At 65.4% G+C, this 16,395-nt stretch overlaps 2 protein-coding genes across 2 annotated transcripts; one reads left to right on the forward strand and one right to left on the reverse strand.

Moving 5' to 3' along the window:
- Positions 1-990: 990 nt before the first annotated feature.
- CNN1 (calponin 1) lies at positions 991-10,170 on the reverse strand. The gene is made up of 7 exons (XM_030475290.1): positions 9,596-10,170; positions 7,821-7,942; positions 7,048-7,114; positions 6,253-6,390; positions 4,917-5,027; positions 3,070-3,216; positions 991-1,235 (listed from the first exon to the last, which is right to left on the reverse strand). Exons 1-7 carry the CDS (start codon positions 9,656-9,658, stop codon positions 1,020-1,022), a joined length of 864 nt encoding a protein of 287 aa, XP_030331150.1. The 5' UTR covers positions 9,659-10,170; the 3' UTR covers positions 991-1,019.
- Positions 10,171-10,650: 480 nt separating this feature from the next.
- Positions 10,651-16,280, forward strand: ECSIT (ECSIT signaling integrator). Its single transcript, XM_030475291.1, has 7 exons — positions 10,651-10,884; positions 11,256-11,708; positions 13,581-13,798; positions 15,135-15,189; positions 15,301-15,449; positions 15,842-15,944; positions 16,024-16,280. The coding sequence occupies exons 2-7, from the start codon at positions 11,543-11,545 to the stop codon at positions 16,260-16,262; spliced, it is 930 nt and encodes a 309-aa protein (XP_030331151.1). The 5' UTR covers positions 10,651-10,884; positions 11,256-11,542; the 3' UTR covers positions 16,263-16,280.
- The last annotated feature ends 115 nt before the right edge of the window (positions 16,281-16,395 follow it).

A 16,395-nucleotide genomic window follows, 5' to 3' on the forward strand; every position in this document is an offset into this window, starting at 1 on the left:
CCCCAAGTCCACGTGTGCCCCCCAGGTCCATGTGTATCCCTAGGGGCTTTGTCTCCCCCAGGTCCATGTGTCCCCCCCAGGTCCATGTGTATCTCTAAGGGCTGTGTGCCCCCCAAGTCCATGTGTGCCCCCCAGGTCCATGTGTATCCCTAGGGGCTTTGTCTCCCCCAGGTCCATGTGTGCCCCCCAGGTCCATGTGTATCCCTAAGGGCTGTGTGCCCCCCAGGTCCATGTGTATCCCTGAGGCCTCTGTGCCCCCCAAGTCCATGTGTATCCCTAAGGGCCGTGTGCCCCCCAAGTCCATGTGTGCCCCCCAAGTCCATGTGTGCCCCCCAGGTCCATGTGTATCCCTAAGGGCTATGTGCCCCCCAGGTCCATGCGTGCCCCCCAGGTCTGTGTGCATCCCTAAGGGCTCTGTGCCCCCCAGGTCCATGTGTATCCCCAAGGGCTCTGTGCCCCCCAGGTCCATGTGTCCCCCCAGGTCCATGTGTATCCCTAAGGGCCGTGTGCCCCCCAAGTCCATGTGTGCCTCCCAGGTCCATGTGCATCCCCAAGGGCTGTGTGCCTCCCAAGTCCATGTGCATCCCTAAGGGCTTTGTGCCCCCCAGGTCCATGTGTCCCCCCGCGGTCCATGTGTATCTCTAAGGGCTCTGTGCCCCCCAAGTCCATGTGCATCCCCAAGGGCTTTTTCTCCCCCAGGTCCATGTGTCCCCCCCAGGTCCATGTGCATCCCTAAGGGCTTTGTCCCCCCCAAGTCCATGTGCATCCCTAAGGGCCTTGTGTCCCCCCCAGGTCCATGTGCATCCCCAAGGGCTTGGTCTCCCCCAGGTCCATGTGTCCCCCCAAGTCCATGTGCATCCCCAAGGGCTTTGTCCCCCCCAGGTCCATGTGCATGCTCAAGGGCCTTGTCCCCCCAGGTCCATGTGTCCCCCCAGGTCCATGTGTCCCCCCCATCTCCACGCCCCCCCCGCGTGTCGGCGCTGTGCCGTGCCGTTGGGGCTGCGCTGCGGTGCCGCCGCTCAGGGGTGGTGGTTGGGGCCGTCGAGGCCGTCGAGGAGGCCGGGGCAGTACTTGGGGTCGCAGACCTGCCGGGGCAGCCCGTACACGGTCATGCCGCTCTGCGACGCGCCCTTGTTGCTGCCCATCTGCAGGCCGATGGTGAGCGCGTCGCAGCGCTCCATGCCCAGCGCCGGCGCCAGGATCTGCCGCTTCGTGCCCGGCGCCGTCATTCCCGCCTGCAACAGGGACGGGGCTTCCCTCAGGGGGGGCCTCTCGGCCCTCCAGGGCTGCTTCATCATCCCCCGAAGGTCCCTCCTCATCCCCCAAGGGTCCCTCATCACCCCCTGAGGGTCCTTCATCATCTCCCAAGGGTCCTTTATCATCCCCTGAGGGTCCCTCATCACCCCCTGAGGGTCCTTCCTCATCCTCCAAGGGTCCTTCATCATCCTCCGGGGGTCCCTCATCACCCTCCAAGGGTCCTTCATCATCCTCTGAGGGTCCCTCCTCATCCTCCAAGGGTCCCTCATCACCCCCTGAGGGTCCTTCATGATCCCTGGGGGTCCCTCATCATCCCTGAGGGTCCTTCATCATCCCCCGAGGGTCCCTTCTCATCACTCCCTGAGGGTCCCTCATCATCCTGAGGGTCCTTCATCATCCTCCAAGGGTCCCTCATCATCCCCTGAGGGTCCTTCATGATCCCTGAGGGTCACTTATCACCCCCTGAGGGTCCCTCCTCATCCCCCAAGGGTCCCTCATCATCCCCTGAGGGTCCTTCCTCATCCTCCAAGGGTCCTTCATCATCCTCCGGGGGTCCCTCATCACCCTCCAAGGGTCCTTCATCATCTCCTGAGGGTCCCTCCTCATCCCCCAGGGGTCCTTCGTCATCCCCTGAGGGTCTCTCATCACCCTCTGAGGGTCCTTCCTCATCCTCCAAGGGTCCTTCATCATCCTCCGGGGGTCCCTCATCACCCTCCAAGGGTCCTTCATCATCTCCTAAGGGTCCCTCATCACCCCCTGAGGGTCCTTCCTCATCCTTCAAGGGTCCCTCCTCATCCTCCAAGGGTCCTTCATCATCCTCTGAGGGTCCCTCCTCATCCCCCGAGGGTCCCTCATCACCCCCTGAGGGTCCTTCCTCATCCCCCAAGGGTCCTTCGTCATCCTCGAGGGTCCTTCATGATCCCTGAGGGTCCCTCATCACCCCCTGAGGGTCCTTCCTCATCCTCCAAGGGTCCTTCATCATCCCCCGGGGGTCCTTCATCATCCCCCAGGGGTCCCTCCTCATCCTCCGAGGGTCCTTCATCATTTCCCAAGGGTCCCTCCTCATCTCCCAAAGGTCCTTTGTCATCCCCGAGGGTCCTGCATCATCCCTGTGGGTCCCTCCTCATCCCCCAGGGGTCCCTCATCATCCCTGAGGGTCCTTCATCACCCCCTGAGGGTCCCTCAGCCCCCATTGAGGGTCCCTGTTGTCCCCAAGGGTCTGGGGGTGTCCCCGCTGTCCTCTCCAGTGGACATCAGTGTCCCCAAACCCTTACAACCCACACAATGGGGACCCCAATCTGTGTCCCCATGTCCCCAGTGTCCCCAAACCCTCCCAACCCCACACAATGGGGACCCCAATCTGTGTCCCCCGTGTCCCCAAACCCTCCCAACCCACACAATGGGGACCCCAACACCCATATATGTGTCCCTAATGTCCCCAAACCCTCCCAGCCCCACACAATGGGGACCCGAATCTGTGTCCCCCGTGTCCCCAAACCCTCCCAACCCACACAATGGGGACCCCAACACCCATATATGTGTCCCCAGTGTCCCCAAACTCTCCCAACCTCACACAATGGGGACCCCAGTCTGTGTCCCCAGTGTCCCCAAACCCTCCCAGCCCCACACAATGGGGACCCCAATATCCATATATGTGTCCCCAAACCCTCCCAACCCCACACAATGGGGACCCCAATCTGTGTCCCCAATGTCCCCAAACCCTCCCAACCCCCCCCAACGAACACCCCATCACCCCGAGGAGTGTCCCCGGAGCCCTTTGGGGTCCCGGTGCCCACGTCCCCCTGTCCCCACCTGGCTGGCGCCCTTGTTGGTGCCCATCTGGAGGCTGATGGTGGCCTGGTCCAGGGGCTGGTCCGTGCCCAGTTTGGGGTCGTAGAGGTGGCGCCGGGTCCCGTAGGCCGTCATGCCCTGCTGGCTCGCAAACTTGTTGGTGCCCATCTGGGGGGGGGGACACACGCCATGGGGGGGGTCACAGCAGGGACAATGGGGGGTCACAGGTGGGTGTGGGAGGGGGCTGCGGGCGCCGTCACCCTCCGTCCGTGGGGGAAAGCGGCGTCCCCATCGTGTCCCTGTGTCCCCAACCAGCCGGGTCCCCCCATGTCTGTGTGTCTCTGTATCCTCCCCATGTCCCCCCCATGTCCCTGTGTTCCCCATGTCCCTCTGTCCCCCCATGTCCCCCCCATGTCCCTGTGTTCCCCATGTCCCTCTGTCCCCCCATGTCCCCCCCATGTCCCTGTGTTCCCCATGTCCCTCTGTCCCCCCATGTCCTTGTGTCCCTGACGTCCCCGTATCCCCCCATGTCCCTCTGTCCCCTCCATGTCCCCCCATGTCCCTCTGTCCCCCCCATGTCCCCCCATGTCCCTGTGTCCCCCCCATGTCCCCTCATCCCTCCATGTCCCTGTGTCCCCCATGTCCCTGTCCCCCCATGTCCCCCTCATATCCCCCTATGTCCCCCCATGTCCCTGTGTTCCCCCATGCCTCTTTGTTCCCCCATGTCCCCCCCATGTCCCTTTGTCCCCACCATGTCCTTGTGGCCCTGATGTCCCTGTATCCCCCCCATGTCCCTGTGTTCCCCATGTCCCTCTGTCCCCCCCATGTCCCCCCATGTCCCTGTGTCCCAGGGATGTCCCCCCATCCATCCATGTCCCTGTCCCCCATGTCCCTCTGTCCCCCCCATGTCCCTGTGTCCCCCCATGTCCCCCTCATATCCCCCTATGTCCCCCCATGTCCCTTTGTCCCCCCATGTCCTTGTGTCCCCAACCAACATCCCATGTCCCCCCGTCCGTGTGTCCCACCCATGTCCCCCCATCCCTCCATGTTCCTGTGTCCTCCATGTCCCTGTGTCCCCCCCACGTCCCCCTCATATGCCCCCATGTCCCCCCATGTCCCTGTGTCCCCCCGTGTCCTCCTCATGTCCCCGTATCCCCCCAGTACCCCCATGTCCCTGTGTCCGCCCGTATCCCCATGGCTGTATCCCCATATGGGGCTATCCCCCTGTCCCCCCGTGCCCCCCCACCCGCCCCGTGCCCCCCATCCCGATCCGTTCCCCCCCATCCCGGTGCGTGCCCCCCACCCGCCCCGTGCCCCCCACCCGCTCCATGCCCCCCCACCTGCTCCGTGCCCCCCATCCCGCTCCGTGCCCCCATCCCACATCGTGCCCCCCACCCGCTCCGTGCCCCCACCCGCTCCGTGCCCCCCATCCCGCTCCGTGCCCCCCACCCCGCTCCGTGCCCCCCACCCTTTCCGTGCCCCCTCCCGCTCCGTGCCCCCGTCCCGCTCTGTGCCCCCCGTCCCACTCTGTGCCCCCCATCCCGGTGCGTGCCCCCCACCCGCTCTGTGCCCCCCCCCGCTCCGTGCCCCCTCCCGCTCCGTGCCCCCCATCCCGCCCCGTGCCCCCCACCCGGTGCGTGCCCCCCATCCCAATCCGTGCCCCCCACCCGCTCCGTGCCCCCCATCCCAATCCGTGCCCCCTGATCCCGCTCCGTGCCCCCCCCTCCCGCTCCGTGCCCCCCACCCGCTCCGTGCCCCCATCCAATCCATGCCCCCCACCCCGCTCCGTGCCCCCCCTCCCGCTCCGTGCCCCCCACCCCGCGCCGTGCCCCCCCGCGCCGTGCCCCCCCCGCGCCGTGCCCCGGCACCTGCAGCCCGATGATGCTCTGCCCCTCGCGCAGCTTCTGGGGCTGGAAGCGCCGCTGCTGCTTCTCGGCGTATTTCACCCCCAGCCCCACGTTGTTCCCCAACGTCTTGGCCTGGCCGAGACCCCACGTTACCCCACATCCCCCCCCCGGAGCCCACATCCCCCCCCATGGACCCCACATCCCCCCCATGGACCCCAAAATCCCTCCCATAGACCCCCAAATCCCCGCCTATAGACCTCAAATTCCCACCCTGGGACACCAAATCCCCCCCATGGACCCCAAATTCCCACCCTGGGACCCCAAAGTCTCCCCCATGGACCCCAAATTCCCACCCTGGGACACCAAATCCCTCCTTGGGACCCCAAATTCCCACCCTGGGACACCAAATCCCTCCTTGGGACCCCAAATTCCCACCCTGGGACACCAAAATCCCCCCCATGGACACCAGATTCCCATCCTGGGACCCCAAAGTCTCCCCCATGGACCCCAAATTCCCACCCTGGGACACCAAATCCCTCCTTGGGACCTCAAAATCCCCCCCATGGGCCCCAAATTCCCACCCTGGGACACCAAATCCCCCCCCCCGGACCCCAAATTCCCATCCTGGGACCCCAAAGTCTCCCCCGTGGACCCCAAATTCCCACCCTGGGACACCAAATCCCCCCCCATGGACCCTAAATTCCCCCCCTGGGACACCAAATCCCCCCCCATGGACCCTAAATTCCCACCCTGGGACCCCAAATTCCCATCCTGGGACCCCAAAGTCTCCCCCGTGGACCCCAAATTCCCACCCTGGGACACCAAAATCCCCCCATGGACCCCAAATTCCCACCCTGGGACACCAAATCCCCCCCATGGACCCCAAAGTCTCCCCCATGGGCCCCAAATTCCCACCCTGGGACACCAAAGTCTCCCCCATGGGACCCAAATTCCCATCCTGGGACCCCAAAATCCCACCCTGGGACCCCAAAGTCTCCCCCATGGACCCCAAGTTCCCCCCCAGGGACACCAAATCCCTCTTCAGGACCCCAAATTCCCCTTCATAGCCCCCAAAATCCCTGCCTATAGACCCCCAAATCCCTCCTTGGGACCCCAAATTCCATCCATAGGGCACCAAATCCCCCCTCCTGAACCCCAAATCTTCCTCCTGGGACCCCAAATCCAACCCCAGGACCCCAAATCCCCCCCATGCTTCACCCCCTGCAGCCCCATCACCCAGTCGAGGGCAAGCAGGGACCATGTGGGACCCCCCCCACCCCATCCCTGCGGTACCAGGGGCTGTGATGGGGATGTGGGGGGACCCCCCCTGTGCCCCCCAAGTCCCGCCGGGGGTCACCTGGCTGGCCAGGGCGATGAGGGTGGACTGGACCTGCGTGTGGTTGGTGTTCTCAAAGAGGTCGTTGGCCTCGAAGATGTCGTGGGGCTTCACCCCATAGCGCGTGATGGCCCTCAGGAAGTTCCCAATGTTCTCCAGCTGCACATGGGGGGCAGGCAGAGGCCATGGGACACCCCCTCCCGGACCCCCAAGTGCCATCTTGGGCCACCACGTTCCACCCTGGGCCCCCACATCTGACCCCAAGAGCATCAAGTCCAGCCCTAAGACCCCCAAGGGCCACCCAGTGCCCTACAAGTCCCATCCTGGGACCCCCAAGTGCCATCTTGGGCCACCACCTTCCACCCTGGGCCCCCAAGTCTGACCCCAGGAGCATCAAGTCCAGCCCTAAGACCACCAAGTGCCACCCAGTGCCCTACAAGTCCCATCTCGGGACCCCCAAGTGCCACCCTTGGATGCCCAAGTCCACCCCAGGCCACCAAGTCCCATCCTTGGACCCCAAATTCCCACCCTGGGACCCCCATGTCCACGCATGGGACCCCCAGATCTCACCATGGGACCCTCAAGTGCCACCCTGAGACCCCCAAGTCCACCCCTGGGACCCCCAAGTCCCACCCTTGGATGCCCAAGTCCACCCCAGGCCACCAAGTCCCATCGTGGGACCCTCAAGTGCCACCCCCAGACCCCCAAGTCCACCCCAGGACCCTTGAGTTGCATCTTGGGGCCCCTCTAGGACCCCCAAGTGCCCTCCATGGGCCCCCCAAGTCCTTGCCCCCCACTTTGGGGTCCTCTCCTCACCTTGTGCCAGTTCTGGACGGGTTCATTCACCTTCTGCACGGAGCCGGGTTGGAGCTTGTTGATGAGCCTGGGGGGCACGGGGTCAAAGGTCAAGGTGGGGGGGGTCAAAGGTCAAGGGCAGGGCTCAGGGGTTAAGGGCAGGGTGAAGTCAATGGGGGGGGTGAAGCTCCATCATTTGGGTTGGGTCAATGTTGGGTCCCTGTGGGTCAACGTTGGGGTCAATGTTGGGTCCCATTGGGGTCAACATTGGGTCCCCTTGGGTCAACGTTGGGGTCAATGTCGGGTCCCGTTGGGGTCAACATTGGGTCCCCTTGGGTCGACGTTGGGGTCAATGTTGGGTCCCCTTGGGTCAACATTGGGGTCAACATTGGGTCCCGCTGGAGTCAACATTGGGGTCAATGTTGGGGTCAATGTCGGGTCCCATTGGGGTCAACGTTGGGTCCCCTTGGGTCAATGTTGGGGTCAATGTTGGGTCCCATTGGGGTCAACATTGGGTCCCCTTGGGTCAGTGTTGGGGTCAATGTTGGGTCCTGTTGGGGTCAACATTGGGTCCCCTTGGGTCAGTGTTGGGGTCAACATTGGGTCCCTTTGGGTCAGTGTTGGGGTCAATGTCGGGTCCCATTGGGGTCAAAACTGGGTCCCCTTGGGTCAGTGTTGGGGTCAATGTCGGGTCCCGTTGGGGTCAACATTGGGTCCCCTTGGGTCAACGTTGGGGTCAATGTTGGGTTGAGCCCCCCCAAGGGGTGACCCCCCCCCGGGGTCAGGGGTCGTACTCGCAGAGGATGACCCCGTCCTTGAGGCCGTCCATGAAGTTGTCCCCGATGCGGCGGCCGGTGGTGGCCTCGATCCAGGCGCGGAGCTCCCGCTCCCGCTGCGGGTCGTACTTCTGCGCCAGCTGGGGCACGGACCGGGACACGGGGGTGGGATGGGGGGTGCGCGGTGTGGGATATGGGATATGCGATGTGGGATATGGGAATATGGGATATGGGAATATGGGACATGGGGATATGGGACATGGGGATATGGGATATAGGGGTATGGGATATGGGGGTATAGGGACATGGGATATAGGGGTATGGGATATGGGGGTATAGGGACATGGGGGTACGGGATGTAGGGATATGGGGACGTGGGGATATAGGACATGAGGATACAGGATATAGGGATATGGGAACATGGGGATATAGGATATAGGGATTTGGGGATATGGGATATGGGGATATGGGGACATGGGGATGTTGGATATGGGGATATGGGATATGGCGACATGGGGATATGGGGACATGGGGATGTCGGATATGGGCACATGGGGATATGGGGATATGGGGACACAGGGATATAGGATATAGGGACATGGGGATATGGGATATGGGGACATGGGGATATAGGATATAGGGATATGGGAACATGGGACATGGGGACATGGTGACATGGGGATATGGGATATAGGATATAGGGATATGGTGACATAGGGAAATGGGATATAGGGACATGGGGATATGGGATATAGGGACATGGGGATATGGGATATAGGATATAGGGACATGGGGATATGGGATATGGGGATATGGGGACATGGGGATGTTGGATATGGGGATATGGGATATGGCGACATGGGGATATGGGGACATGGGGATGTTGGATATGGGGATATGGGACATGGGGATATGGGGATATGGGATATAGGAATTTGGGGATATGGGGACATGGGACATGGGGATATGGGGGCATGGGGATGTCGGATATGGGAATATGGGACATGGGGATATGGGGATATGGGGATATGGGGACATGGGATGTGGAGACATGGGGATATCAGATATGGGGATATGGGATATGGGGATATGGGATATAGGAATAGGGGGATATGGGACATGGGGACATGGGGACAACGTGTGTGGGGGATAGTGTAGGGGTGTGCAGGCAGCGTGGAGGGGATGTGGGGGGACAGAGGGGCAGCGGGGGGGTGGCGCGGAGGGGCAGGGGGGGACATGGAGACCGCGGGGGGGGGACACAGACGGTGCCATAAGGGGGGTGTGGGAGACACAGGGGACATTGGGGGGACACACAGAGGGACACGGGGGGGTGTCACGGGGGGGGTGGGGATGGGGACACCCACCCAGGAGCTCCGGGAGGGGGAGGGGAAGAAGAGGGTGGGGGAGGGGTGGGCATCTTCCCCCCGCCCCCCCCCTCCCTCCCCCCCCCCGGGCCGGTCCCGCCGCTCCCGTTGCCCATATATAGCCCCGGGCCGCCGCCGCGCGCCGCCGCCTTATAAGGGCTCGCGGCGGGGCCCCCCCCGGACCCCCCCCAACCCTCCCGTTAACCCGCTGGGCACCGGCGGCGGGACCGGACCCCTCATCCCCCCCCCCCCCCCCCCCATCACACACACACCCCCCCCCCTTCCAACCGGGGCAGCACCATGGACAGCGACCGGCCCCGCCCCCCCCGTGTCCCCCCCCCCCCGGTGTCACCGGGGCCCTGACCCCCAACTCCCCGCCCCCCCCCCAAAAAACCTCCCCCCGGTTCGGCCCGGTTGGGCCCCGCTCACCTTGTTCTTCACCTCGGCCGACAGCCCGTAGGCCGGCCCGCGGTTGAAGTGAGCGTTCGACATCGGGAGGGGACGGGGAAGGGGGGGTCCCGCCGAGGTTTGGGGCCGTTCGGGTCGTCTCGGTCCCGGTTTATCCCGGTTTGGGGCGGGGAGGACCCGCTCAGGTTGGTCCCGTCGAGGCGGATTGGTACGGGTCGGGTCGGTCCCGGTGGTATCGGTCCCGGTGGGGTCTGGTCGGTCCCGGTTCGGTCCCGGCGGGGTCGGGTCGGTCCCGGTTCGGGTCGGTCCCGGCGGGGTCTGGTCGGTCCCGGTTCGGTCCCGGCGGGGTCGGGTCGGTCCCGGTGGGGTCTGGTCGGTCCCGGTTCGGGTCGGTCCCGGCGGGGTCTGGTCGGTCCCGGTTCGCTCCGGTCCCGGTGTCCGGCTCCTCCCGGGTCTCGGTCTCGTCCCGGCGCCACTTTTAAAAGTCGGTGGAGGGCGCGAAGCCCCCCCCCGGGCCGGGACCCCGCAGCCAATCCGCGCCCCCCGCCGCGGTGACGTCACCGCGGGGCGGGTGATGGCGTCATATTTTCCACATTCAGAAGGGGGATCCCGGCGGGGGGGGGGGTGAGGGGGGGGAGTCCCAACCGCCCCTCCCCCACCTCACCTTCCATCCCTCCCCTCCCCCCCCCCTTCACCACCCTCCCCCCGCCCCTCCCCCTCCTCCGGTGGCGTCACCGGATCGGACTCTCCGGGGGGGGAGGGGGGGATGATACGTCACGGGCGGGGAATGCGCCCCTCCCCCACCCGGGGACACCCTGGCCCCTCCCCCCCCCAAGTAGATGCCGCCGCTCTGACGTCACCGCATTCCCTCCCGTGACGTCACGGCGCGCCCTTTCCCCCTCCCGGCATCGCTGCCGTGACGTCACCGCGTGTTTCCCTCCCTCCCTCTCCCCCCTCTGACGTCACGGTGGAACCCCCGGCGTGGAGCCCGCTGTGACGTCACGGGGAAACCCCGCCCCCTCCTCTTCGAGCCACGCCCCCTTCCCCTCGCCGCCAATCACCGCCAGCGCCTCCCGGGCCACACCCCCCAAAGTGAAGCGACGCGCCGTTATTGGCTCCGCCGCAGGGCTCCGCCTCCTGACCCGGAAGCGCTGCCCGGCGGGGGTCAGCCGGGACATGGCGGCGCCTAGAGCAGCGACCCGGTGCTGGACGGATCCCGGTGTGCGGTTCTGACCTCTGACCTCTGACCCGCGATGACCCCCCACAGGCTGCCCGCGGCGCGCGCGCTGCTGCGGGGGGTGGGGGCGCAGGTGGGGGAGGGGCGGGGCTGGGGGGGGGAGGGGGGGCACGGGGGGGGGGCACTGAGATGGAGCACGTGGGACCCCCACATCCCCCCCCCCGTACCCCCCGTGACCCCCTTTATTCCCCCCCGTGTCTTCAATGTCCCCACTTTTGCCCCCCGTATCCCCCCCATATCCCTCCCCGTATCCCCCCCATATCCCCCCATAACCTCCCCATATCCCTGCTATATCCCCCCTATAACCTTCCCATATCCCACCATATCCCCCCCATATCTCTCCCCATACCCCTCCCCGTATCCCCCCCATACCTCCCCCATATCCCCTTATATCCCCCCTATATCCCCCCCATATCCCCCCCACTCACCCCCCTTTCCCCCCAGCTCCCCCGTGCCCTGTCGCACGGCGCCCGCAGGGCCCCGGCGGGGCAGCACCGCGAAGACCCTGGTTCCGGTGCCCCCCCCGGCGCTGGAGCCGCTGCCCCGGCCGCGGAGGGGCCGGCGGCGGGGGGGGGGGGGGGCACCCACAGGACCCCCCCGCTGGGCCGGAGCCGGAGCCGGAGCCGGCGGGGGGCGGCCCCGCCGCGTTCGCGGCGGCGCTGGCGGCGCTGGAGCAGCGGCCGGGGCGGCGCGTCGGGCGGCTGGAGCTGGTGGCGGCGGCGCTGGCGGCGATGCCGGCGCTGGGGGCGGAGCGGGACCGAGCCTCCTACCACCGGCTGCTGCGGCTGCTGCCCCGCGGGCCCTGGGTGCCCCGCGGGCCGCTCCAGCGCATGTTGGCGCCGTTCCCGCGGCAGCAGGAGTGCGGGGTGCAGATCCTGGAGCAGATGGAGAGATACGGTGGGGAACGGGGGGAGGTGGGGGCATCGGGGTATGGGGCAGGGGGAGATGGGGATGTGGGGGGACATGGGGGGGATGGGAGATGGGGGATATGGGGGAACATGGGGGGGATATGGGGGGATATGGGGGGGATGGGAGATGGGGGATATGGGGGGACATGGAGGGGATGGGAGATGGGGGATATGGGGGGACATGGGGGTATATGGGGGGACATGGGGGGATATGGGGGGGAAGGGAGATGGGGGACATGGGGGGGATATGGAGGGATATGGAGGGGATGGGAGATGGGGACATGGGGGGATATGGGGGGATATGGAGGGGATGGGAGATGGGGACATGGGGGGATATGGGGGGAAATGGGGGTATATGGGGGGACATGGGGGGATATGGAGGGGATGGGAGATGGGGACATGGGGGGACATGGGGGGATATGGGAGGGATGGGATATGGGGGATATGGGGGGAAATGGGGGGATATGGAGGGAATGGGAGATGGGGGGACATGGGGGGGATATGGGAGGGTGGGAGATGGGGGTATATGGGGGGGATATGGGAATGGGGGGACGTGGGGGGATATGGGGGGGATAGGATATGGGGGGATATGGAAAGGATGAGAGATGGGGGATATGGGGTGATATGGAGGGGATGGGAGATGGGGGGACATGGGGGATATCAGGATATGGGAGGGTGGGAGATGGGGATATGGAGGGGATGGGAGATGGGGGACAGGGGTGATATGGGGGGACATGGGGAGATATGGAGGGGATGGGAAATGGGGAGATGGGGGGACATAGGAGGGATATGGGAGGGTGGGAGATGGGGACATGGGGGGGATATGGAGGGGAGGGAGATGGGGGCTATGGGGGGACATGAGGGGATGGGGGGGATATGGGAGGGTGGGGGGGGGGGACATGAGGGGATGGGAGATCGGGGATATGAGGGACACGAGGGGATGTGGGGGGATATGGGGGGTGTGGGAGATGGGGACATGGGGGGGCACAGGAGATGGAGGACATGGGGGGACGTGTTTGGGAATGCAGGAGTTGTAGGGATGGGGGACATGATGGTACATACCCCATATCCCACACCCCATATCCCACACCCCATATCCCACACCCCATATCCCACACCCCATATCTCATACCCCATATCCCACACCCCATATCCCACACCCCATATCCCACACCCCATATCCCATACCCCATATCCCACACCCCACACCCCATATCCCACACCCCATATCCCACACCCCATATCCCACACCCCATATCCCACACCCCATATCCCACACCCCATATCTCATACCCCATATCCCACACCCCATATCCCACACCCCACACCCCATATCCCACACCCCATATCCCACAAGCCATATCCCACACCCCATATCCCACACCCCACACTCCATATCCCACACCCCATATCCCACACCCCATATCCCACAAGCCATATCCCACACCCCACATCCCACACCCCACACCCCATATCCCACACCCCATATCCCACAAGCCATATCCCACACCCCATATCCCACACCCCACACTCCATATCCCACACCCCATATCCCACACCCCATATCCCACACCCCATATCCCACACCCCACACCCCATATCCCACACCCCATATCCCACACCCCATATCCCACACCCCATATCCCACACCCCACACCCCATATCCCACACCCCATATCCCACACCCCATATCCCACACCCCATATCCCACACCCCACACCCCATATCCCACACCCCATATCCCACACCCCATATCCCATACCCCATATCCCACACCCCATATCCCATACCCCATATCCCACACCCCATATCCCATATCCCACACCCCATACCCCACACCCACACCCCATATCTCCCCCAGGGGTGATCCCGGACGCGGAGACGCGGTTCCTGCTGCTGGGGGTGTTCGGGCCCCGCAGCCGCCCCGTGCGCAAGTGCCAGCGGCTGCTCTATTGGCTGCCGCGCATGAGCCGCATCGACCCGCACCCGCTGCCGCCGCGCCTGCCCCCTCCCGGGCTGGCCCGCGCCCGCCTCGGCCTGCGGCGCATCGAGCCCCACGCCGCGCTCACCGTGTACCAGGTGCGGGGGGCTATGGGGGTTATGGGGGCTATGGGGCTATGGGGGCTATGGGGCTGCGGCGCATCGAGCCCCACGCCGCGCTCACCGTGTACCAGGTGCGGGGGGCGATGGGGCTGTGGGGGGCTATGGGGCTATGGGGGCTATGGGGGGCTATGGGGGCCTATGGGGCTATGGGGGCTATGGGGCTGCGGCGCATCGAGCCCCACGCCGCGCTCACCGTGTACCAGGTGCGGGGGGTTATGGGGCTGTGGGGGCTATGGGGCTATGGGGGGCTATGGGGGCTATGGGGGCTATGGGGGCTATGGGGCTGCGGCGCATCGAGCCCCATGCTGTGTTCACTGTGTACCAGGTGCGGGGGGCTATGGGGCTGTGGGGGGCTATGGGGCTATGGGGGCTATGGGGGCTATGGGGGGCTATGGGGCTATGGGGGCTGTGGGGCTGCAGCGCATCAAGCCCTGAGCTGTGCTCACCGTGTACCAGGTGCGGGGGGCTATGGGGGCTATGGGGGGCTATGGGGGCTATGGGGCTGCGGCGCATCGAGCCCCATGCTGTGTTCACTGTGTACCAGGTGCGGGGGGCTATGGGGGGCTATGGGGGCTATGGGGCTATGGGGGCTATGGGGCTGCGGCGCATCGAGCCCCACGCCGCGCTCACTGTGTACCAGGTGCGAGGGGCTATGGGGGCTATGGGGCTATGGGGGGCTATGGGGGCTATGGGGCTGCGGCGCATCGAGCCCCACGCTGCGCTCACTGTGTACCAGGTGGAGGGGACTATGGGGGCTATGGGGCTATGGGGGCTATGGGGCTGCGGCGCATCGAGCCCCACGCCGCGCTCACCGTGTACCAGGTGCGGGGGGCTATGGGGGCTATGGGGGCTATGGGGCTGCGGCGCATCGAGCCCCACGCCGCGCTCACCGTGTACCAGGTGCGGGGGGCTATGGGGGCTATGTGGGCTATGGGGCTGCGGCGCATCGAGCCCCACGCTGCGCTCACCGTGTACCAGGTGCGGGGGTCTATGGGGCTGTGGGGGGCTATGGGGCTATGGGGGGCTATGGGGGCTATGGGGCTGCAGCGCATCAAGCCCTGAGCTGTGCTCACTGTGTACCAGGTGCAGGGGGGCCATGGGGGCCTATGGGGTGCATTGGGAGCTATGGGGTGCATTGAGGCCATGGGGTGTATTGGGGTCTATGAGGTGCTGGGAGTGTTTGGAGTGGGGGGCATGTGGGGGTTTGGGGTGCACTGGGGGCTATGGGGGCATCCATGGGGTACAGGGTGGGGTTTGGGGTGCAGGGGAATTGGGGGGTCCCCCCTCAGTGACCATCAGGTTCCCCCCACAGCACCCAGTGCCAGAGGAGGGTGATGCAGAAGGTTCCACCCAGCCCTACATCATCGGTGAGCACCCACAGGGGATGGGGGGGGCAGCAATGGGGTCCCCCATATCATGTTTTGGGGTCCCCCATATCAGGTCTTGGGGTCCCCCAACCCTCTCTTACCCCCCCATAGGGTCCCAGAGCGAGGAGCAGCGGGAGCTCCTGGCCCAGCACAGCCCGACCCGGCCCGTCTACGTGGAGGGGCCGTTCCCCCTATGGCTCCGCAGCACCCAGCTGCAGTACTACGTGTTACGGGGGGACCCGCTGCCCCCCAACCTGCGGGTGAGCCCACACAGCACCCATGGGGCAGGATGGGACCCCCATAGCCATGGTGGTGGGGCAGGATAGGTGATGGGGAGCCTCATAGCGCAGGATGGGGCTGGAGGACACCCCCTTATGGCCACAGTGGGGTCCCAGAATGGGTTGGGGGGGGGGTCCTATGACCCTGGAGTGGGGGGACAGGACCCCCGTGGCCATGGTGGGGGGCAGGATGGGTGATGGGGGCTGTCAAAGGGGCAGGATGGGACCCCCATGGCCTCCCAGGGGTCCCCCTGACTGGGAACAGGAGGGGACAGGACCCCTCCCCATGGAGGGGGGAAGGGGGGACCCCCTGTCCTTGGAAGTGGGAGGTACAGTTGGGGACCCCCTGCCCCCCTTTTTAACCCCCCCCCCAGGAGGAGCCCCTCGACCCCGAGCGCAGCTTCTATTACCCCCTGTACCTCGACCTGGACCTGGAGCGTGGCCCCTGGGACGATGATGACTTCGACATCGATGAGGGTACGGGTTTGGGGGGGGGGGTACCACGGATCGGGGGGGTACCCCAAACCCCTCTCACCCCCATTTCCCCCCCCCACAGTGGAGGAAGGTCCCGTCTTCGCCCTCTGCATGGCGGGAGCCGGCGACCGCCGCACGTTGGGCAAGTGGCTGTCGGGGCTGCAGGAGGAGAACCCGGTCCTGGGGGAGACCCCCGTTATCTTCCGCATCAACGAAGGGGGGCACCCGCACCCGGGACCCCCCCTCCCACAGCTGCAGCCCCCACAACCGCAGCGGGGACACGGAAACACCGGGGGGGACACCGAAACTCCGGGGGAATAAAGGAGGCGACACCATCGAGAGGGGTGTCCTGTGCTCGGGGGGACCAGGGGTGCTCTTTAGGACCGGGGCTGCTGCTCCTTAGGGACCGGGGCTGATGGGACCGGGGCTGATGCTCTTTAGGGATCGGGGCTGA

The sequence above is a fragment of the Strigops habroptila genome, unplaced genomic scaffold (assembly GCF_004027225.2).
Source record: "Strigops habroptila isolate Jane unplaced genomic scaffold, bStrHab1.2.pri NW_022045634.1_ctg1, whole genome shotgun sequence".
In the NCBI taxonomy this organism is placed as follows: domain Eukaryota; kingdom Metazoa; phylum Chordata; class Aves; order Psittaciformes; family Psittacidae; genus Strigops; species Strigops habroptila.

What these genes read in the sequence shown, in the direction of transcription:
- CNN1 (XM_030475290.1), bottom strand. Translation starts at nt 9,658, where the DNA reads ATGTCGAACGCTCACTTCAACCGCGGGCCGGCCTACGGGCTGTCGGCC. An exon ending in CCGTCCAGAACTGGCACAAG is followed by an intron (nt 6,391 to 7,047) that starts GTGAGGAGAGGA and finishes CCCCATGTGCAG; the next exon opens with CTGGAGAACATTGGGAACTT. An exon ending in CCAACAAGGGCGCCAGCCAG is followed by an intron (nt 1,236 to 3,069) that starts GTGGGGACAGGG and finishes TCCCTGTTGCAG; the next exon opens with GCGGGAATGACGGCGCCGGG.
- ECSIT (XM_030475291.1), top strand. Translation starts at nt 11,543, where the DNA reads ATGCCGGCGCTGGGGGCGGAGCGGGACCGAGCCTCCTACCACCGGCTG. An exon ending in CCGCGCTCACCGTGTACCAG is followed by an intron (nt 13,799 to 15,134) that starts GTGCGGGGGGCT and finishes TTCCCCCCACAG; the next exon opens with CACCCAGTGCCAGAGGAGGG. An exon ending in TGACTTCGACATCGATGAGG is followed by an intron (nt 15,945 to 16,023) that starts GTACGGGTTTGG and finishes CCCCCCCCACAG; the next exon opens with TGGAGGAAGGTCCCGTCTTC.